The following is a 22,917-nucleotide window of genomic DNA, read 5'->3' on the forward strand; positions in this document are numbered from 1 at the left end:
TCTGTCACGGTAGGAGGCCCCGATTTTGAGGTTTCTCCTAACCGAGCGTTTTCTTCCAGGTTGATGTATTTTTCTGCCCGTTCCTGCACTTCGTCTAAGGAGGTCGGATACTTTTTTAATATAGACTGGCTGAAAGGTCCCTCTCGTAGGCCGTTGATAAGTCCCATGATGGCGGCCTCTGTGGGTAAGCTTTGTATGTCCATGCATGTTTTGTTGAATCTTTCCATGTAGTTGCGGAGGCTCTCCCGATCTCCTTGCTTGATCCCTAGTAGACTGGGGGCGTGTTTAACTTTATCTTTCTGGATGGAGAATCTGGCAAGGAACTTTCCGGCTAGGTCGTCAAAGTTTGAGATGGACTTGGGAGGTAAGCTGTGGAACCATCTGATCGCCGTCTTTGTGAGGGTTGTCGGAAAGGCTTTGCAGCGAACGGCATCTGAGGCATCGGTAAGGTACATTCTGCTTCTGAAATTGCTGAGATGATGGTTGGGATCGGTGGTGCCGTCGTACAAAATCATATCCGGGAGTTTGAAGTCTTTTGGAATTTCGCTTTTCATAATTTCCCTGGTGAACGGATCCTGTTCTTTGCATGAGCTTTCCTCAGGAGTGACCCGAGGGGCTTTTAATTTGAGATCGGCTTCTAATTGCTGTAACTTGTCTTCCAATTCTCAACGTCACTGTACTTCTTTTTGTAGATCTTTTCCGATTTCTCGTTGTCGTTGGGTTTCTTCTTCAAGTTGTTTCAAGCGATCTTGAAGGGCTTCTATTGCTCCCGGTTTAGCTGAATTTTTGTCTCCATTGGATTCCGGAGTGTCTTTTGGTGGGGTGTCCGCATTTTTGTGTGGTGTTCTATTTTCTAGATCTGAGTCGTGGTCGTTGTCATGGTTGTCCGCCATGGTGATGGAATGACTTCCAGGTTCTCCGGCAACGGCGCCAATGTTCCGATGGGTTACCTGAAACTGTAGGTCGATCTCGGATGAGATCTTCTGTGCTGGTCGGAATTGATGTGTCCGGCTGGTGAATGGTAACCGAAGCTGGTATGTCCAACTTGTTTGGACTTGAACGTGCTGCTGATCCTCTGTCACCGAAGGGTGGGGGGTACCTGCAAGAGACTCTGATGCTTAAGTTAGCATGGGTATTAAATAGGTGTTATGTAGAATCAGAGTATGAGTTATACCTGGGTACTCCAGTGTATTTATAGTAGTATGGGCTGACCTTTCTGATAAGATAAGTTAGTTATCTTATCTTATCTTATCTTATTTTGGGTGAAGTCAGCTTATCTTCAAGGGAACCGCCTTTATCTCTGTAGGCTTGGATTGCCTTTGGATTTGGGTCGTGTTCCTCTATTTGGGCCCTTTACTGGGCTTTCCTGTTGATTTAGCCGATCTCTTTAAGAAGAGATCGGGTAGTCGGACCTGAAGAGGTCGGTCGCCATGTCGCTAAACATCCCGGGTCGGACAGCTCGACCCAGGGTATGAACACCCATCATATCTTTCATCAAATGCAAGATCAATACAAACTCAAATGAGGTCAGGGTATTGTAAGCACTATCTGCATCACCACGCTGAGAATAAGTTGATCCATCAACAATAATCTTTTGTAAAACAGTCAACGTTGCACCATACATATTTATCAAACTGCAAACAGAAGAGAAATGAGAACTCCATCGAGTATCACCTGCTCGTTTCAAAGTACCAATTTGATTTGCCCCTTTACCAGTTTCAAGTTCATCAATCTCTAATAAATGGACAATTTCATCTGTCTTGACAGCATGTAACTCATCATGTCGCTTACTAGAAGAACAAATGATGTTGACGATGAAAGTCAATTTTGAAAAAAATTGATGCACAGGAATAACTTCTATTGATGCAGCAACTAATGCAAGTTGTAATCGGTGAGCAAAACAGTGGATATAGTAAGCATAAGGACAATCTTTTAAGAATAGTGCTTGTAACCCATTCCATTCTCCTCTCATGTTGCTGGCACCATCATATCCTTGACCACGAATATTAGAGACATCAAGACCATGTCGAGAAAGAATGCCGCACAATTCTTGTTTTAGAGTTAATGATGTAGTATCTTTGACATGTACAAGTTCAAGAAAACGCTCTTGAATAAAACCATGTATATCAACAAATCTCAAAACAAGTGCCATTTGTTCTCTTTTGGATTCATCACGAGCTTCATCTACTACAATGCAAAACTTGGAATCTCCAATTTCTTCACAAATATGCTTTCTCACCTTGTTTGAGAGTATATGCAAGATTTCTTTTTGAATTTGATGTGAAGTATATTTAGCATTATATGGAGCATTTTCTAACACAGTTCTTGCAACTTCATTATTGTAAGATGCTATGAGTTTTATCATTTCAAGAAAATTACCTCGATTTTTTTATTCTGGAGTCTCATCAAGGCCTCTGAAAGCACAAGCTTGAAATGTAAGCCAACGAGTTGCATCAATGGAGAATTTTAGACGCAATCGATTCTTTTGAATTTTCTCATAAGTATGATCCTCAATTACATTTTAGATGTGACTTGCCTGATTCAATAAATCTAGACATGCTCCAACTGCATTATTGTGTGGTGAGAAAGGATCTCCAATATGTTTAAGAAAAGCACAATTCTTTCCATCGTTAACTTTTTTCCAATTTCTAAACCCTTTACTAATAAAATATCTGACCCATTACGTCCACTGGGTTTTTTGCTAACCAAATAACAAAATAAACAATATGCAGCATCTTCAGAAGGTGAATACTCTAACCATGAAGGAAAAATACCAAACCAAGCATATTGAAATCGTCTTGGATGCTTCGTACCAGATAGAGGATAATTGTCAAGATGCTTTTGATATGGACCCCGATAAGCTCGTCTAACCTCATCTCTCTGGTTTGGGTGATATTGCCAAATTAGAAACCGTTTTCCAGGGTCTCGTTCCAAAGAATTAAGGTCAAACTCATCAGATGCAACTCTTTGAACTTTTGAAGGTTGTATCTCACTTTCTTCGTGATTCATTATAGTAGAAGAACTATCTACATGTGTTGATATTGTAGAAGTTATATATTTTCCTTCTTGAATATTAGCCTTCCTCTTAAAAAATGCATCAATTCTTTAATTTTTCATCATTATTTTGTATAAAAATTTGAATATATATTCTGTAAAATATATAAAAAAAAGTTAGAAGGATAAATATTAAAATTTATAATATTTATTAAATTTTTTTTATGAATTTATTAAAATACAATAATATCAATACTTATTAAATATTATAATATTTTTATCATATAAAAAATTAAATTAAATAAATAGTAAAATATAAAATAATATTAAATTAAATAAATAAAAAATATCTAATTTTTTATATTTGAATTCAAAAGTAAAGGGAGTGTTGCTTGTTGAATAGAGAAGCAAAGCAAAGGCAGTAGCGTGTTTGATTTGATTTTATCTTTTAATTTTGATGTGTTGTGAAGTTAACAAAGGCCCACTCACTAAAAATTATTATACAATAAATGTATGAGATGGATATTGAACTTGGATACTTCAAGTTATACTTATTCAAGTTATAGTTAAGAATTTAAACCAATTGAATTATTTTTTATTTTTAATGAAGTACTACTAGTCTACTATTTTTTTTATAAAAAATTCCCTTGTCTGAGTGAAGCTCCGCCACTGCCTGAAGGTCTTAGCTTTTCAGTCCAATAATAGATATACATTTTCACTTGCAATTGCTCGAAAGCAATAGCCATTTGTCTAGCTCAAAGGTTACATAATTCTGTTCTAACAAGGGGCGACCAAACCCATCGGATCCGGCACTTAATTCAAATAAAAATTTAATTTTATTTAACTGATAATATAATAAAATATTTTATATATCATGTAATTACATTTAATTTTTTGGATAATCAGTCAGATAGTTAATATAAAAGATAAATATTTTTATTAATATAATATTATGTAATTAAAGTATATTCAAAATTAAATTTTTAAAATATATCATTATGAGATTATTATAATACTGCATTGTCCTAAAAGAAATTTGTTATACGTCATGATTTTGTTTAATTTGTATGTAAATTGTTGCCGCCTGTTGGATTTTACTCTTTTGTTCATGAATGTTATAGGCTGCAATGATTCCTAGAACGAATCTTGAGTAAATTTTAATTTCTTGTGAAGGAATGAAGACAAACCTGGGTGGGGAAATAGCAAATGAACTTATTTCAAGAATAGTAAAAACCTGAGGGAAAATAAAGGCAAACCCAAGACATAATATAAATATTATTGTTACTTATGATTTATGAAGTTCGTTGTTGAGGTAACTTCTGAGATCATTGAAGTTTCTACGTAGTGTCTGAAATCACCATTTAAAGTAGTTGTGTTGATGTTTCTGAAGTAGCTTCTGAGGTCACCAGATTTGTTTATTTATTTACAGCACACGGTTAGATGGATAAAATGGTTTGTTATTGGTTCAGGTTGGATCTAATTTGCATTTGTATGTTGACATGTTTATCTTCATGAGTTATTTATATGTAAATTATGGAAAATAAATATCACTTCTTATTAGCCACCCACTCACAATGAAAACTCAGAAAAAAAGAGGTAAGAGAAAACTAAATCAGAACTGCCGGCTAAAAAATGACTAGCTGAAGTTATAACTTTTTTAATTAAATGAATCTAATAATCTATATTTCTATATTTAATTACAAAAATTGGATCTGGAAAATATGACTATGATATGCAGGTGTAATTCAAAGTTGCTGGGAACGGGAGCAACACAAGGAAATAGTAAAGGGTAAACAAAAATGTCTGCTTTATATTAGAATTAGTTATTAAAATTAGTTTCTATGTAGTTATATATGAATTAATGTATATTTTTGTATTTTGTACGGGATAATATATTAAAATATATAAAAAATTTTTATTAAAGATAATTAAATAAAATATACATAACAATTAATAAATATTTTATAAAATTATAATTAAAAATAAATTTTAACTATTTTTAATATTAAAATATTAAAAATAATTAGTATTTGTCCTAATAAATTTGGATTGGTTGAGTAATAATTTTATTCGTCCACTTAAATAAATATTAAGAATTCAAATTTTGTACAATTTATTAATTAATAATAAATTATTAAATAAAACTTCAATCCGCAAGGAATTAATCTTTGACTTATTAAATTTAAAAATGTCATAAAAAAATATTAGTATTTATCTTTAAAGTCTATTGAGTTAGAAAGTATTGCAGAAAACAATGATATTTACTTTTAAAGTAGAATAATATTGCGGGAATGGGAGCAACATAACAAAATAGTAAAGGTAAACAAAAATATTCAGTGTATACTAGAATTAATTATTAAAATTAGTTAATATGTATTATGAATACGTAGATTAACTTATTTTTAATATATTTTTTATATATTTTAATTATATTTGATATACATCAAAATCAATTTCTGATATAAAATATATATTAAAATATAAAATATGCATTGAAAATGAGTTAAACAATATATATTTATACATAAATATACATTAATTAATTTTAATATATATAAATAATATTTTATTTATATTTTAATATATTTTATATATTAACTGATTTTGATAATTAATTTTAGTGGATACCTGCTACAATAATAAAAGAAGGACGTGGACGGTGGGTGTGTGAAAACTATAAAAGTCATTTTATTATGGTTTAATTTTTTTGTTGGTCTCTAAAATTTTACTAAATTTTTAATTAGGTCTTTATATTTTTTTAGTTAGGTTTTTTACACTATTTTTAGTTTTATAATTAAGTTATTCTTATATAAAAAATGTTTAAATTAACAATTTTTTTTAAAAATATATGCAGTCAAAGATCTAATTAAGATTTTAATTTTAAATATCTTTAATTTATGAAAAGAATCAGTTAGTTCTAATATTTTTTAAACTAAAAAAATTAATTATAAAATTAAAAATAATATAAGAATTCAATTAAAAAAATATAAAAACTTAATTAAAATTGGTAAGAACATAAGAACATTAAGAGTAATGAAATCTTTTATTACATATATTACCTGCAAAACTAATACTAGGACAAAGGGAAATACAAAGTTAGACTGGCTTTTTCAATTTTCCTTATAGATCAATGATTCTGTGTGTTAAATTTTTTATTACATTTTTATAGTTAGAAATTTCTAATTAAGTTATTAAAGTATAAAAGTTTCCAAATCCTTAATTTCATTACGATACAAAAACATGACAATAAATATAGTAAAAAATTGATAATCAATACTTTCAATTGATAATTAATTAAATTTTTTAATTCGAAATTTTTTATGTGACAAATTTTTTTATATATGAGAGATTTTTTTTGTAAAATATAAAAATATTAAATTTTTTGAAATTTTACCAGAATATGGGGGCTAATTATAAAATTAGAAATTGTTGAAATGAGATTTTTATTTTTCTTTTTTTTTAAATTATAAAAAAATAGTTAGATGAGATTTTTATTTTTTACAAAATTGAAATAAAAAATCATTGTGAGATTTAAAAAAAAAAATCATTGGTGAGTTTTTTGTTTTTTTCTTAATTTAAATCATGTATCATTTTATATATTGATAATAAAAAATTATAAAAATAATATACATATAATATAAATTACAAATTCAATAAATAATTAAGTTCTTATCTTATAATTAAGTTATTATTTGCATTGTTAATTTGTTAAATCATTATCGTGCCATCCCTGATCCTTTTTACTAACGGTACTTTTCACATTCATTCTATAAACCGCGGAGAGGAAAGAAAGTCGTAAGGGACTCGAAAGGTCAGAGGAAACTTCGAATTAATTAAACCGCAGGCGATTAGCTTAACCTTTTATATTGATTACCCTGATTCAAGTTCCAATCTGCCAATTCTCCTTCTATTAACGCATTCCTATAGCTTGTGTTAGTTCCTTCACCCTTTTTTTCTGATCACTTTGAACTTGATCGCCGTTAATAATGGCGCACACAACGCAAATTGCCGTTCTTGCATCGCTACTTCAACAGGCATCGGAGAGCATCCTTGAAATGCTTCAAACGGCAAGAAAGAGCAATCGGAACAGAGGAGTTCTAAGGTCGGTAATCCTCACAGAGTTGACTCCTCTGTTCAACGAGATCAAGCAATACAATTACGACGACGAACACCTTGATCGACAAAGAGAGCAAATCACGGCTCTTATAACAGAAAATGATGATGACGGTGTAAGCCTATGCAATTGCAATTGCTCTTCTTGGTCGCGCTTGTGGGAAAATTGCTTCTCCTGGCTCGTTCGGCATATAAAGAATAATAATAATAATAATAATAATAACAATGATGATGATGATGATTATGATTGTGATTACTTTGATGAAGCTTTGAGGGAGGATTTGAATGAGACGCTTGAGAAGTTGAGAGAGATTATTGAAGTGCTTAAATGTGGCTGTGTTTCGGAAAGGAGGGGGGTATTTGGTGTTCCAGAGAAGCGAGGGTTCACGGTGGGATTGGAGGAGTCAATGAGGAAATTGAAGGCGGAGGTTATGAGGGAGAGGGATGGCGTGTCTGTCATTGTTTTGACCGGCTTGGCTGGTTCTGGGAAGACCACTTTGGCTACCTCGCTCTGTTGGGATCAACAAGTCAAAGGTATGCCATTATTCCTCCTTGCTAATAGCTAGTATCATGAATTGATTGATGATATAGATTGCGTTTGGATTGCAGTTTGCAAACGGGAGTTTATATAAAATTGATTTTGTAAAATTGATTTTGAGGAAAAGTAAGTTTGGGTGATTTATGTTTGGCAATCTTTATATCAAAATTGATTATAGTAAAACAAATATTGTTTGAATTATACTACTCAAAATCACTTTTAGATAAAAAATTACTAAAAGAGACATCAATTTAAATAATTTTTTTATATGTATGCAAAATCAGAATACTAACAAAAATAATATAAAAAATATTTATTATATAAATAAAATAAATACAATAAAAAAAATAAAGAGAGTACTATAAATTTTATAATATCAAACAAAAAGAAAATATTTTATAATTTTTCTAGTACTATTAGTACTCTTTAATTTAGTATTATTTTGGACTATAAATTTTCATTATTTATGGCTTTATTGTTACTTATAATTAATTTTTTATTTATTTTGTCCTTTTTATATGATCATAGATAATTTATATTATACAAAATTTTAATAATAAACGTAGTATATAATAATTATAATTACAAATTTTATAAAGTCATAATAAAAAATAAAAAAATTAATACAAAACAAAAATAGAGTACATCAAAAAATAGAAAAAAATCATACAGATAAGAAATAATAAAAATTCCATAAAATCAACAACATATATCATATCAACAAAAAAATACAATAAAAAGTAAATAAAATTCGTATGAATAAAATCAAATAAAAAATAAAAAAATTTCATACACAACATAAATATAATGCAGGAAATGATAGAAAAAAAAGAATTCATATGAAAAAAATAATAAAAATATCTTTAAAAAAAGGTCAACAACATTTGTCATATGAATAAAAGAAATATAATAAAATAAATAAATAATTATATGAACAAAGTCAAACAAAAATTAAAAAAAGATTTAATAAAAAATATATCTATAAAAAATAGTATAGTAAATAATAAAATTTTTTTATAAAAACATAACATGAGAAATCAGAACACTACACAAATAATATAAAAATATTTATCATATAAATAAAAAAATATAAGTAAAAAATACAATAAAAACATAAAAATTTAAATATGAAAATGAGTATTAAAAATAATAAAAAAATTAAAATATTTAATTTGCTAGTGATTAAAATAAATTTGAACTATTTTAATGAAAAAAAAATTGTAACTAAGAACTATGAAGAAGTAGGAAAAACTATAAAGAATTATTGTGAAGGTAATAGTTAGTGGTATCCTTTTTATAGAAGAAAATGAAGGGTAGGATTGGTAAAAAAGAAATAAAATTTTCACCTAATTTTCCAAAGACAATAAGCAACCATGAACGTGAAACGCAGAAGCTACAAATTTTAGCTTCTCGTAAACGTGCGTTCAGAAGCAGAATCAATTCTGCGTTCAGGAAAATAAAAATGGCCAAACATAAAAGTGAAGCTTTCAAGAAGCTCAAACGTGCTTCTCTCCTCCCCAACGTGTTATCAATTTCCACTCTTGAGGCTACTAGTATAGTATATTATTGAATTATTAAATTAAAAAAATTAAATTAATAATCAAAATTACTGTAATCTAAAAATAATAAATTTTATTAATTTTTTAATATTTTTTATATTAGTTAAAAAAATTTAAATACCAATAGAATTTATTATTTTTTATCAGTAATTTTAGTTATTAACCAATTTTTAGCTCATATTTTTAAATATTATTGACTAACTGTTGAACAAAAATAATAAATTTTGCTGACTGTAACCTCAAGTTAGTATTTCATGTAATTTATTTTAAATTTTAAACTATCTGTCTAAAAAAATATTAAGGGTGTTGTTAATAATAAGTATATTAATAAAGACATTTGTTAGAGATATTATAAATACAAAGTTTATATAAAAATAAAAAGTAAAGATTTTTTTATTTTTCATATAGTCAATTAATTTTATTGTGTATATTGCATAAATATCAATATTAATTATATATTTTTATTTATTTAAGAATATATAATATTATCTATCCAGATAATTTCGAATATATAAATAGCTAAAAATTCAAGAATTTAATAACTAATCCAGATAATTTTATTTATCAAAAATATTAAATTATTCAAATAAAAGTATTTAAATTAATAAATACACAAGAAATTAATATTATTGAAGGATTTAAATTAAAGTGATTAAGTGTAGCATAGTTGAAAAGTAATTAATTGATGAAGTTATTTTAATTATTGAATTATTTTAATTAATATGATTAAGTGTAGTATTATTGAATTATTTTAGTTAAAGTGATTATATGTCATCATTTATGTTAATAGTTTTTGATAAAGTTAACTGGGAGATAAGATTGATGAGTTGCTTTTATTTGGGACACAAATTAAAAAAAATTAAAAATAGAATAATATTAAGACTTACTCCAAAACATTTGAGGCAAAAATAATGCTTTGTGCTAATTTATATTATAAATTTTTTTATATTAAGTTATATGATATGTTAAATTAAAGTACTTTTTTAAAGTGATATTTGACCTCATTTACTATAAAAAAATCACCTATTTAACAATATTTTTTAAAATTATATTTAAAAAGTGTAATCTATTCATAAAATAAACTATACTTTTTTCTGTGTTATTTTTTATAGAAAAATAGAAAATATAGTTATAAAGTATTAAAAAAATAGCAAAAGATTGGAATATATATCCTCTGGGACCTGGGCTTAATAAGTCTCTCCTGTATATTGTTGTGAATTTTGAGGGGTTTTTTGACAACGTTATAAATATACTTTTGTAAACACTTATTGAACTTTGGATTATATTGGTTTAATTTTAATGAATTGACTAATATGAAATAATTGACATATTAAATTTAAGATTTAATTTATTTCATCGATCTTTATAATTTTATCAAATTTTTAATTAGATTTTTTTTAATTAAATTTCTATAACATATTAAATCTTGTAATTAAGTTCTTATTAACATTAAACGTTAAAAAATATTTATGAAATATAAATTTACTGATTTACTCATATTTTTTACCTATAAGAAAGTAAAGAAGTTATGATACTCTTTTTTCTATAGGTAAGGTTCACTTTCCTTACCCTCACTTTCTCTATTAACACAAATCTAAAAGCAAATATTTTGTCATAATTAATTTTTAATATGATCAGAAACAGAATTTTTGTTATAACATAATTAATTAATAATAAGTAAAACACATAATCAAAATTTATAATCATAATTTTTTTAACACTAAAATTTTTTTAGCATAATTAGTGAATGTAAATAAAACTAATTTAAAAATAGAAGTAAAAGAAGGATGAAGCAAAAACAGAAGCAGAAGTAAGCAAAACAAAGTAATATGGAGGTCAAATCTGAAATCGAACTTGAGACCGTGAGCACAAGCAGCGACAACAGATGGGAAGGGATGATGTGGCAGTAGTGGCGTCATCCTCCACCACTTCCCTATTTTGTGGCATCCACCCTTCTCTTTTTCTCTCACAACGTGATCTTTCCTTAGTAATCCCTCTCTTATTTTGTCTTTCTCTTTCTTCTATCGTTCTGAATCTCCCTCTTTCTCTCTTTGCGTGGTAGTGGCGGTGATAGAGGACATCTGGTGATTGTGACAGTGGCATTCTCTTTCTCTCTTCTTACTTCTTCCCACCATGGCACCATTGGCGCCACCTTTTTTTTTTACTCCTTCTTTTTCCTCTCTTATTTATCTTCTTCTCATCCTCTCTCTATTAGTGTGAGAGAATGTCGAGAGTTTTTTGGTAATTTAGGAAATAGGAAATATTGTCTTTGAGGTTTTCTTGTTTTATGTGTGGTATATTCGTTTTGTTTAACGTAATATTTCATTAACTCTAACATTTTTGTTACGATAAGGATCGGACTTAATTATAAAATTTAATATGCTATAGGAATCCAATTGAAAAAAAAAAGTATAGAGACTTGATTAAAAATTTAATAAAATTATAAAGACCAGCAGAATAATTAAACTTAAATTTAAAAAAATAAAAAAGAAAAAGAGGGTCATAGTAATAAAGTGTGATATAGGTATATATTTTTGCTTTACAATACCGATAGAAAGATGATAATATTATTCTTATTTTAATAATATCACTCTTTTTTTTAAGGGTTAAGTACGATTTTGGTCTCTAACATAGAGGTCGAAAATTTATTTTGTTTTCGATCTTTTTTTCGCTACAAAATGATCTCGAAGGTTTAACTTAATTTTAAAATTGTCCTTTAGACGAAAATACCCCTCCCCTCTTCTTTTCCAAAAGAAACCAGAAATAGAAGCGGAGAGGCACAAGCAAACGCAAAAACAGAAACAGGCAGAAGTAGAAAGCAGAAGCAGAATAGCAACAATCAAACAACAACAACCAAAAGAACAACAATAACAATAACAATGGATAATGGAATCAGAGCAACAACAAAAGTAGAACTAGAAGCAGAAGCAAAAATAGAAGCAGGCAGAAGCAAAACCAACCAGAAAGGAGGACAGGCTGAGGCGGTGAACTGCGAATCGCGAGGGGAGGAGAGCTGCGGTGATGGTGGCGGATCGCGTGGAAAGGATTGCGGCAGTGGTGGCAACGCCGCGAATTGCGACGAGAACGGCAATGCGGTGGTGGCGGGTTGCAGTGGCGTTCCGTTCCGTTCCTCTCTTCTCTTTCTCTCTCCCTCTGCTCTCTCCTCTCTTGTCGTTAGTGTGAGTGTGTGCAATGGAAGAAAGGAGCAGCGGCGAAGAAGCAGTAATGGTGGCAAGGAGCGGCGGCAGCGTGGAGATTCTCCACCTTCCCTTCCCTTCCCCCTTCCCCATCTTCCCTGGAAACAACACCCCCTCCTCCAAAGCGCGACCTTCCCTCCCCATTTTTCCGTTTTCTTTTTTTATTATTATTATTTTATTTTTAGGGATAATTTGGTAATAAAATAAAAAATATGGGAAAAATGACGATTTTAAAATTAACCTAAACCTTCGGGATTATTTTATAGCGAAAAAAATGTGGAGATGAAATAAATTTTCAGTCTCTACGTTAAGGACCAAAATCGTATTTAACTCTTTTTTTATTTTATATAACACAAAAAAAATTATAAAAGAATGATATTATAAAAATTAAAAGTGATATTATCATATTCTAAAAATACTATTCCCTAGCTATGTTTAATGCTTTTAGTAGAAGTTTTGATTAGAGTTGGTAACAAAAAAAAAAAAAAAAAATCATATTTCGCACACATGGGACGGATCTAAGGGAGGACAAGCATAGGTTTCGCTCTTCTCCCTAATTTTTCTGAACAAAAATTAATAATTTTAAGCGTATAAAGTTATTATATAATTTTATTTTCTATTTAAAAAATAAAATGAGTAATTGTTTTATATAAATAATTAAACTATTAAACTAAAAAATTAGTAACAATCCTTAAATTAATAAAAATATTATTCTCAATCACTTTTCAATAAAATACATTTTCAAAATTTTAAATATTTAAACTGCTTTTTTTCTCTTTTTAATTTTTTTTTCTTAATTTTTACACCTTTTATCATATAAAAATATTTTAATATTATAATAACATCAACATCTAATTAGGTGTTAAAAAAAATCTTTATATATTATAGTACTTACATGAAATGAATTTTTTTAAAATTTATTTATTTTTCTCAAAATAATAAAATTATGGCATATTAAATAAATTCATTAAAACGATTATATTTTATATATTTTATTTACTAATATATTTTAAATTCATATAATAAAATTATTAGAATAATTTATTTTTGTTATTTTATGTCATTTTTTTATAATATGAAGCATAAAAATATAACTTTATGTTACAATAATACTCAATAAAATAAACTAATTAAAAAATAGATAATTTTTGTATTTTATTAAATCTAAAATAAAAAAATTTATAAGAATTAAGATAACTTTTTATATAATAAGCATTTATTGACATTTTTTAATTAAAAAAACTACTAATCATAATTATAAAAATTAAGATAACTTTTTTATATAACAAATACTTATTAATATTTTTTAATTAAAAGATACTAATTATAATTATATATATTACTAAATATACAATATTATATTTAATTATACAATACTTTAATTTTAGCTACACACCTAAATAAAAATGAAGCTATATATGCATTTTAATTTGAAATGATGATATATACAAGATTCTTAAACAGATCTCTTTCGTTTCCTTAGGTAAATTCAAGGAAAATATCTTATTCATCACATGCTCGAAAACATTCAAGATAAAGATAATTGTAGAGAGACTCTTTGAACACTGTGGATATCGAGTGCCAGAGTTTCAAAGCGAAGAAGATGCAATTAACCGAATGGGAGTTTTGCTGAGGCATATTGGAAAAAGTAGTCCAATGTTGTTGGTCCTTGATGATGTTTGGCCTGGTTCAGAATCCCTTGTTGAGAAATTCAAAATACAAACATCATCAGATTACAAGATTCTGGTTACTTCAAGGGTTGCATATCCTAGATTTGGCACCCCATGTATCGTCTTAGAACCACTCAATCATGAAGATGCATTAACACTTTTCAGTCACTTTGCCCAATTGGAAGATAACTACTACTCAATTTTCCAAAATGATGAAGATATTCTCCAAAAGGTGAGTATTCTTACTTTCTCCCTACAGTTTAACATTTATCTTATTTAGGTGCTGTAATACATTGACAACTCACTCTATGAAAAAATAAAATTATATTCAGATATGAAGAGTTTTGAATATATACATCAGAATACATTCTTGTGTACAAATACGTACACTAAAACAAAAGATGGTAGGACCAACGAACAAGTAATTGCTTCTCGAATAAAGTTAGCTAACACCCTTTTATTATTAGCATTCCTTTCCCATTTTTCCCTATAATTACATTTACTAATAAACAGTACTCTTTCTGTTTTAATATTTTTGTGACTTTAAGATTAAAATTTAATTTTGATGCAATGTTATTATAAAACAATTTTAACATTATCTCAGCAAAAATAACTACATTTTTCATTAACCGTGTGAGTAGTCATAAAAAATCGATATGATTGAATAACTGTATTAAACGTTTTACACTTATAGTGCATCAAAATTAAACTTTTAAGGTTATAGTGCATTCAAATCTAATATATTTTGATATAATATGTGTTTAGATATATTGAGTAATGGTTAAGGTGTTTTATGAATAAAAGTTGGATACCAAATAAAATATTTATTTATTAAATCATTTTTATTAATAGTAATTTATAGTAATTAGTAATTAATTAATGATAATAAAAAATACTATTCATATATTAAAATTAACTACTAAAATCAGTCACTATATATTTGTGTATAAATATATATAGTAGTTAAATTTATTTTTAATGTGTATTTTGTATTCTAATATATATTCTATTCTGGTGGCTAAATAATTTTAATTTATACCTACCATAGTTGATAGTAATAGAGGCTTAAATGTGAGTTGTTAATTTTGAGCTTTCTAAAAAAGACCATGGTGATTGGCAGATTACTTGCTTCTTAAGGTGCTTGATTCATGTCTTGTTAGTTACTAATTAAATTTTCTTGCACTGAAAATGCAGGTTGTAAGAGGTTGCAAGGGTTCACCTCTTGCGATTACTGTGATTGGTAGATCAATAAGAACTCAACCTTATGAATTTTGGCTCAAGATGGTAGAGAAATTGTCACAGGGTCGTTTTATATTTGATTCGAGTGAGGAATTACTAAAATGCCTCGAAAATATTTTGGAAATTTTAGAGGATAAGCCTATCATAAAGGAGTGCTTCATGGACCTAGGGCTATTTCCCGAAGATCAAAGAATCCCTGTTACTGTTCTCTTGGATATATGGACTGAGTTGTATGGAATGGATGATGATGGCATAGAGGCAATGACTATTATCAACACATTAAACTCTATGAATTTGGCTAATGTCTTAGTTTCAAGGTACAAATTAAATTCTTCAATCCAGTTTATATAAATTTTATGGCACGGTGAATAGGGTGATTGCTCCAGAGTGGGAATTTTATATTAGAGAAAAAAAATAAACAAATGACATATAATTTAGTTATTTTTTTAACAAAATACATACATGTAAGACAATAACCAAGGTTGCGAGAACCGGACCGGTCAATAAACCGGTGAGGTCACTGGTTCAATGGTTCACTGGTTCGACCGAGGTTGAACCGGGGTTCAACCGGTTTAATTAAATATTAAATAAAATTATTAAACTTAATAAAATTCAATAATTTATAACTTAATAAAATTTAATATTTTACATAATAAATTATCCATTACTTAAGATTAGAGGTTCACAAACAACTTCAAACATCAAAGTTTATAACTAAACAAAAAATAAAACGTACATAATGACAAACCCATAGTGTTCTACATTCAAAAGATACAATTACTAGCAAATTTTCAACTAATCAAAGGTGCAACTCATCAAAAATCATAATTATCATTAACAGGATCAAAGACAAGGAAAACCACCTGATGAGACAATATGATTAACCTCTTAATACATTAACAGGATCAAATAACATAAGGATATGATTAGGCTTACCAATCTAGAGTACTTGGATTATGAATCATCGGCGAGTGTAGATTTATTACCGTACGTAGATTTATTTGAGTTATAAGCACAATTATGACACAATTTATGTTTGATAAAGCTCCCTTCTGCCATTGATTAATATTTAGACAGTAATGGTTAACAAAGCACCAGGTGCATGTGCATTAGCTGAGATAAGTTTTACTCTTTACAATTAGAAAGTTAGACATTCGTACCTGTTTTAGTGCCAATGCAATTCAGCACTCTGAGGTAACTAAATAGTTTTCCTCAACATCTGCAGTATGGCTTCTGAGTCTCTTATTTCCTGGCTTTCTTGTGATTCATCAAGCCCTTGAAAGAAATCAGCATTAGTGTAAGTTCTAATTCCAGGACCATGTCCTCCACTATTAACCAAACCACTGATCTAATTTCAAGTACAAACTCTTTCAAACCCACCTAGCAGGCTAGCACCTACTACATAAGCAAATCACCAAGGTGGTGATCAACCAAATACCATGAATAAACAGAGTACACCACTTTGTGCATACAGAAATAAACCATGAACAGAATCAAAACATGAACAGAGTAAACAGAATTCACAGGAACATGAACAGAATCAGAATCAGAATCAGAACATGATCAACCAAATACCATGAATAAACAGAATACACCAACGAACATGAACAGAGAGCAACATGTTTTCTGTGATAGAGAAGAACAGGAACAAGAACAGAACCATGAACGGAGGTGGAAGGAAGAGTATTACCGGCGAGCTGGGCGAGGTGGAGAGTTGGGCGATGACGGTGGAGGTGGGGAGCTGGGCGACGGTGATGGAGGAGAGCTCGGCGACGACAGTGGAGGTGGAGAGCTGGGCGACGACGGTGGAGGTGGGAAGCTGGGCGACGGCGATGGAGGAGAGGTGCGACGGTGGAGGTGGCGAGCTGGGGGACTACGATGGAGGACCGGAGCTCTGCGACGGCGATGGAAGAGAGGTGCGACGGCGATGAGTGGCTGTGGCCTGTCGGAGGGTGAGAGGGTGAGAGAAACTGAGTGGCTGAAGAGGGTGAGACGGTGATGAAGAGGCTGAAGAGGGTGAGAGGCTGTGGCTGTGGGTGGCTATGGACACTGTGGGGAAAGGGAACTGGGGAAGAAAGGGGAAAGAAAGGGGGGGTATCAGATTAGGGTTAGTCGCGAGCGTTTTTCTTTTTTTTTTTTTTTAAAAAAATGCCAAAACGACGTCGTTTGGCTTATGAATTCGCAAACCATTGAACCGCAAAAAAACCGGACGGTTCTTCCGGTTCGCCGGTTAACCGCCGGTTCGACCGGTTTTTGGCCGGTTTTTTGCCAGGCGGTTATTAGTGTTACCCGGACCGGTTAGGTGACCGGTTCCTGGTTTTTCCGGTTGAACCGGCCGGTCCGGTCCGGTTTTCAGAACCATGACAATAACTAATATGTCAATTTATAATTTAGTATTTAAAATTTAGCTATCACGATATTCTTTAGCATTGCTTGTTAACAATAGTATACGTTTGAATCATATAAAGGATTTTGTGTCTCTAAAATATTTGTTTCTGTTCATTTCTCAACCAGGAAAAATGCTTGCGACGTTGAAAACTATTACTACAACAACCACTTCATCGTGGTGCATGATCTTCTAAGAGAACTTGCAATTTATGAGGACAATCAAGAAGCAACAGAACATAGACACAGAATGAGCATTGGCATGAACGAACAGAATGGCGAATTTGGGCTTGGGGAGAAGCAGCGAGGCATCATTGCTGAAATCTTTTCAAAATGTTTGAGATGGTGTATTAATAAACAGATGCCGCAACAAATCCATGCACGCACTTTGTCAATAACAATTGGTTAGTTATTCTACACCTTTCTTTCAAAACTAAGAAGCATGAATATATGCCAATGAGTTATATTTCAAATGGCATAGTCTCTCCCCATACAGCCATACTCAATTAAAAGGTTGCGGGTTTGAGTCTCCTATCTTTGATAAAAAAAAAAAAGCATGAATATATAATTAGTGGTGTGAGATTTGTTTTTATTCTTTTTTATTTTATTAAAAATATCACAACCTTATAGTTATATAAGTATTATAATACTTTCCTAAAAATAATATTTTAAATGTCTATATATGATATTTTAACCAATTATGATTCACCAAGTTAAGTTTGTTTTCAAATTCAATTACTTTTATCTCATGATTTTTTAATTTTATATATGAATAATGTTAGGTAATTAATTTTTTTCTACCAATATTAATTATTTTATTTATCTTACATTCTAGACCTTACATAATATATATTTAACTCTAAATTTTAAATCATAAATCTAAATACTAAAATTAGTTAATATAAATTAATTAAAAATTAGTTTTTTATAATTTCTCATAATATGTTCATATTAATACTCATCATCTTAGTATGTGTTGTGCAATGAAGAGTATATATATATATATATATATATTAAATAGTCATTTTTTTACCTAAAATATTTAGATTTTGATAAAATAAACTCCAAAAAATAGTAACGATAAAATAATCCTTAAAAGATATATTTTATTCCACAAAATAATCTAAATATTTGGTAAATAGTTAATTTGATCAGTTAAGTGTCAATTATTTATAAAATTACTAATATACTTCTGGATAAATAATTGATGGTTCACTGAGTAAATTAATTGTTGACTACAATGTTTGGTCATTTTGTCTAATAAAATATATCTTGTAAGAATCATTTTGTTGTTAATATTTTTTAGAGTTTATTTTGTTAAAATCTAAATCTTTTGGATGTGTCTATAAAGTAAGAATTTTTTTTGGTGGGTACTCCCATGAAGATATTATAATTGTCTTCATGTGATGATTTTTCTTTTTGACCCTTAGATGATGGAGTGTAGGGTTAGATTTTGATATGTTATAAAAGTGTTGTTTTTATTTGAAGTGTGGCCAAATCAATAAATCACACTTTTATACAAAGCATCTTCATAAAAAGATGTTTTTTGCATCTTCATTTGAGTAGCTCCCTTTTTTGAATATTTAAAAACACTTAATTCACAAATCATGGGTTGCATTTTCAGATGAAACTTGGCCTTCTTATTGGTCCAATATGCAAACGGCTGACGTTGAAGTTCTGATTTTCCATCTTCGAGCTAAGTTCTTCTCTTTTCCAATGTTCATGGAGAAAATGAGTAAACTGAAAGTTCTCATAGTAACAAATTATGGCTTCTATCCTTCTGAGCTCAACAATTTCAAGCTACTTGATTCCTTACCAAGCCTGAAAAGAATAAGACTAGAGAGAATTTCTGTTCCTTCCTTTGGCCAGTTAAAGAGTCTAAGGAAACTATCCCTCTACATGTGTCATACAAGTCATGCTTTCGAATTTGGTAACTTCAAATTTTCAGAAGCATGTCCAAATCTAGTAGAGTTGAACATTGATTACAGCAAAGATATGGTTGGCTTGCCTAATGGAATCTGCGAAATTCCGTCGCTGAAGAAGCTCTGTGTCACTAATTGCCACAAGCTCTGTTCATTGCCGAAAGAAATTGGAAATCTGAAGAATTTGGAAATCTTGAGGCTCAATTCTTGCACTGATTTGCAAGGATTACCAGAATCCATTGGAATGCTTTCGAATCTGCGACTTCTGGACATATCCAACTGCATAAGCCTTCCAAATTTACCTGAAGAAATTAGTAATCTGTCTGGTCTAAGGAAGCTGTACATGACGAGTTGCGCGAACTGCGAGTTGCCGTCTTTAGTCTCGAATCTTGAGAATTTGAAGGTGACATGTGACGAAGAAACAGCTACTTTATGGGAAGCTTTCATAACATTGATTCCTAATCTAAGGATAGAGGTGCCTCAAGTTGATGTTAACTTAAATTGGCTTCACACAGTTAGCTATTGCTAATGTATGTTTCGTTGAAACTCGGAATAAGAGAAAGCTTTGCCAGCATTAATAATGGTGGCGAAGTTCTTCCAGTTATGAAAAATGAGAGAAGGTTGTTGAAAGTTCAAGAACTTACTGTATTGTAATAGGCACTACTATAGAATCTTCATTCCTATACAGCAAGGAATGGGAGGTTATATATAGATCGAAACCCTTTGAATTTGGTACGGCCTTGCTCTCTGGATTATTATAACCTGGCTTTTATATGGTTGATGGTTTTAATAAGGTGCAGATTTTAAATTGTTCGGAAGGGATAATGAAGACTACGGCGGGTAAATACGATATTTGATAATTTAAGTAAGCCTTGGCAAAGGCGGAAATAAATAAATAAAGTCCTTTATCAATGATAGAGGGCCATCATATACATGAGGAATGATGTGTATAGGGATGGCAACGGGCAGGGCGAGGCGGAAGATGCCTTCTTGCTTCCCGTTTTTGCTCCCATACTCTCTGTTCTCACCCTGATTGCCTCCTATCTCCATTTTTCATAGGAATTTTCTGCTGAACCATTTCTCATCTCTTTATATTAATAATTTATATAAAAATTTTAAATAAAAAATTTAAAAATTATAAAATATTATTACAACATATAAATAAAATATTATCAAAGATTATAAATTTAAAATATAAAATCACACACCATAATTACAAAAAATAAAAATAAAAAATTTAGGATAACACACTATTAGTGTTATGAAAAATAAAAAAAAAGACATTTTTAATATATATATATATATATATATATATATATATTATTATGTAAAATGACGAAAAAATTTATATTAAAAATAAATTATTAAAATAATTAAATAAATTTAATAATTTAGAGATTAACGGGACAAGAATTTTTGTACCTGTTTCGGGAAACTATCCCTATTTTTATAAAAAAAAAATTTTGTCTTGGGGTCTTCATTTGTGGGATTCTCACTTTTTAGAAAGTTTTGCCATCTCTAATAATATAAGATCATAATTTATTATTTTTAACTATTAATTAATCGTTAATATTTAAAAATATAGACTAAAATATATTATTAAATTATTAGACTAAAAAAATTAAATTAATAATTAAAAGTAATAATTAAAAATAATAAATTTTGATAATTTTTTAATATTTTTTTGTATATATATGATGATAATAATAATAATAATAATAATAATAATAATAATAATAATAATAATAATAATAATAATAATAATAATAATAATAATAATAATAATAATCAATGAGTTATACCTCAAATGACATAGATTCAGTTTGGAAAACAACTTAATTAAGTTACTTTTGAAAAAATAACTTAAGTAATAAATGACTATATTAAAAGTAACTTATAAATAAGTTATTTTGTGTTTGGGTTTTTAGTTTTAAAAGTGTTTATTTTATAAAAATGTGATAAAAAATAGTAGTATTATGAGAGGAATCATTTTTCTAACTTATCTGTAAGCTCCTAAATAGCTTCTTAGAAAGCTGCAATTTGGTTTTGAAAATTGCACCAGACATTAATACTACTACTTTTCATAAGTCAAAACTCAAAAACTAAAAAAAGTTACTTTTAAAGCTTCCCAAACATACTCATAGTCTTCCCATTCTCAATTAAAAAGTTGCGAGTTCGAGTCTCTTATCTTTGATAAAATAATAATAATAATAATATAGAGAAAAGCTCATTTTAGTTGACACTATTTAAAGATAAAAATATGTCAATTTAATATTATATCACAGTAAATAATCAAATAAATATTTTAAATTCTAACATTTATATATTCTTCTATATGAAAGTCAATTTAATTAACTATGAAAAACTGAAAATATCTTTTTGAATAGTATTTGCAAAAAGACTAAAATAATTTTTTAATGTTTTGAAAAAATAACCTTTTAAGATTCGGTTTTAGAAAAACTACACTACATTTTTTTAGTTAAATATTGTTTAATTGTTTTAAGAATTAAAATTTGAATTGAATTTTAAAATTAAAATATCGACACAATTCATTGTAAGGGGTTAAATGTTCTTTTAGTATTTAACTATTTATTTTTAAGAATTTTAAAATATCTTTGTAATGTATTTTTAAAAAAATAAAAATTAAATTAACTTTTCAATGTTAAATTTAAAAATATTAAAATACTTATATAATTAATAAAAATTATTTGATCGGCTTAAAAAATAGGAATTTTAATTTTACATTAAAAGATTAAAATATTTTTATAACTAATATTTGAATAAATACCAAAAATACACCTAAATTTTGTTATAGCCAATTAAAATATTCTTAAATTTTGTTATCAACACAAATATCTATAGGGAACCAATGACCTAAGCATACAATGTGCACAATGAAAGTTTAGAAAGTATTAGAGATATGGTTATTAGTGTTACATCATCCTGTCAAATTATGCTTTTGGGATGAGTGGTTTTAAAATATGGTATTAGAGTTTTAGATCCGGAAGTTCGAATCTTGGTCTCTTCTTTTAAATTATTTAAAAACGTCAAAAACTCTTTTTGCTATCTGCACGGGCTTCTACTCTTTGCTATTGTGCCGCCGTCCCCTATTCTCAACTGCGCCACCAAACTCTTCTTCTCATTCTGCCCATCACCGTAGCACCAGCACCATGATGCTTCCATCACACCACAACGCGACCACTTCTTCTCTGCACTGCAAGTCCTGATCCACCACTTCGCTGCCATTCTTTTCTTCTCATCTCCCCTTGCTTTGCTTTAATCTTGGCTTTGGTTAATTTA

General features: G+C 29.0%; 2 protein-coding genes and 1 long non-coding RNA gene across 3 annotated transcripts; 1 reads left to right on the forward strand and 2 right to left on the reverse strand.

Moving 5' to 3' along the window:
• Positions 1–637: 637 nt before the first annotated feature.
• On the reverse strand, positions 638–2,365 carry LOC114924062 (uncharacterized). The gene is made up of 2 exons (XM_029289904.1): positions 1,514–2,365; positions 638–727 (listed from the first exon to the last, which is right to left on the reverse strand). Exons 1-2 carry the CDS (start codon positions 2,363–2,365, stop codon positions 638–640), a joined length of 942 nt encoding a protein of 313 aa, XP_029145737.1.
• A 4,322-nt stretch (positions 2,366–6,687) lies between these two features.
• LOC112720426 (probable disease resistance protein At5g66900) lies at positions 6,688–20,426 on the forward strand. Its single transcript, XM_025771370.3, has 5 exons — positions 6,688–7,641; positions 13,885–14,303; positions 15,266–15,627; positions 17,825–18,099; positions 19,320–20,426. Exons 1-5 carry the CDS (start codon positions 6,981–6,983, stop codon positions 20,144–20,146), a joined length of 2,544 nt encoding a protein of 847 aa, XP_025627155.1. The 5' UTR covers positions 6,688–6,980; the 3' UTR covers positions 20,147–20,426.
• LOC114924766 (uncharacterized) lies at positions 15,913–17,553 on the reverse strand. The gene is made up of 2 exons (XR_003812196.2): positions 17,001–17,553; positions 15,913–16,585 (listed from the first exon to the last, which is right to left on the reverse strand). It is a non-coding gene; the product is annotated as an uncharacterized lncRNA (long non-coding RNA).
• Positions 20,427–22,917: the final 2,491 nt, after the last annotated feature.

Source organism: Arachis hypogaea, chromosome 11 (genome assembly GCF_003086295.3).
Source record: "Arachis hypogaea cultivar Tifrunner chromosome 11, arahy.Tifrunner.gnm2.J5K5, whole genome shotgun sequence".
Classification (NCBI taxonomy): Eukaryota; Viridiplantae; Streptophyta; class Magnoliopsida; order Fabales; family Fabaceae; genus Arachis; species Arachis hypogaea.

Excerpts from the sequence above, each read along its gene's own strand:
- LOC114924062 (XM_029289904.1), bottom strand. The coding sequence starts at position 2,365 with ATGATAAAACTCATAGCATCTTACAATAATGAAGTTGCAAGAACTGTG. Across the intron at positions 728-1,513 it reads CCCTGACCTCATTTGAGTTT|AAGAAACCCAACGACAACGA; the intron begins GTATTGATCTTG and ends AACAACTTGAAG.
- LOC112720426 (XM_025771370.3), top strand. The coding sequence starts at position 6,981 with ATGGCGCACACAACGCAAATTGCCGTTCTTGCATCGCTACTTCAACAG. Across the intron at positions 7,642-13,884 it reads TTGGGATCAACAAGTCAAAG|GTAAATTCAAGGAAAATATC; the intron begins GTATGCCATTAT and ends TCGTTTCCTTAG. Across the intron at positions 15,628-17,824 it reads GCTAATGTCTTAGTTTCAAG|GAAAAATGCTTGCGACGTTG; the intron begins GTACAAATTAAA and ends TTTCTCAACCAG.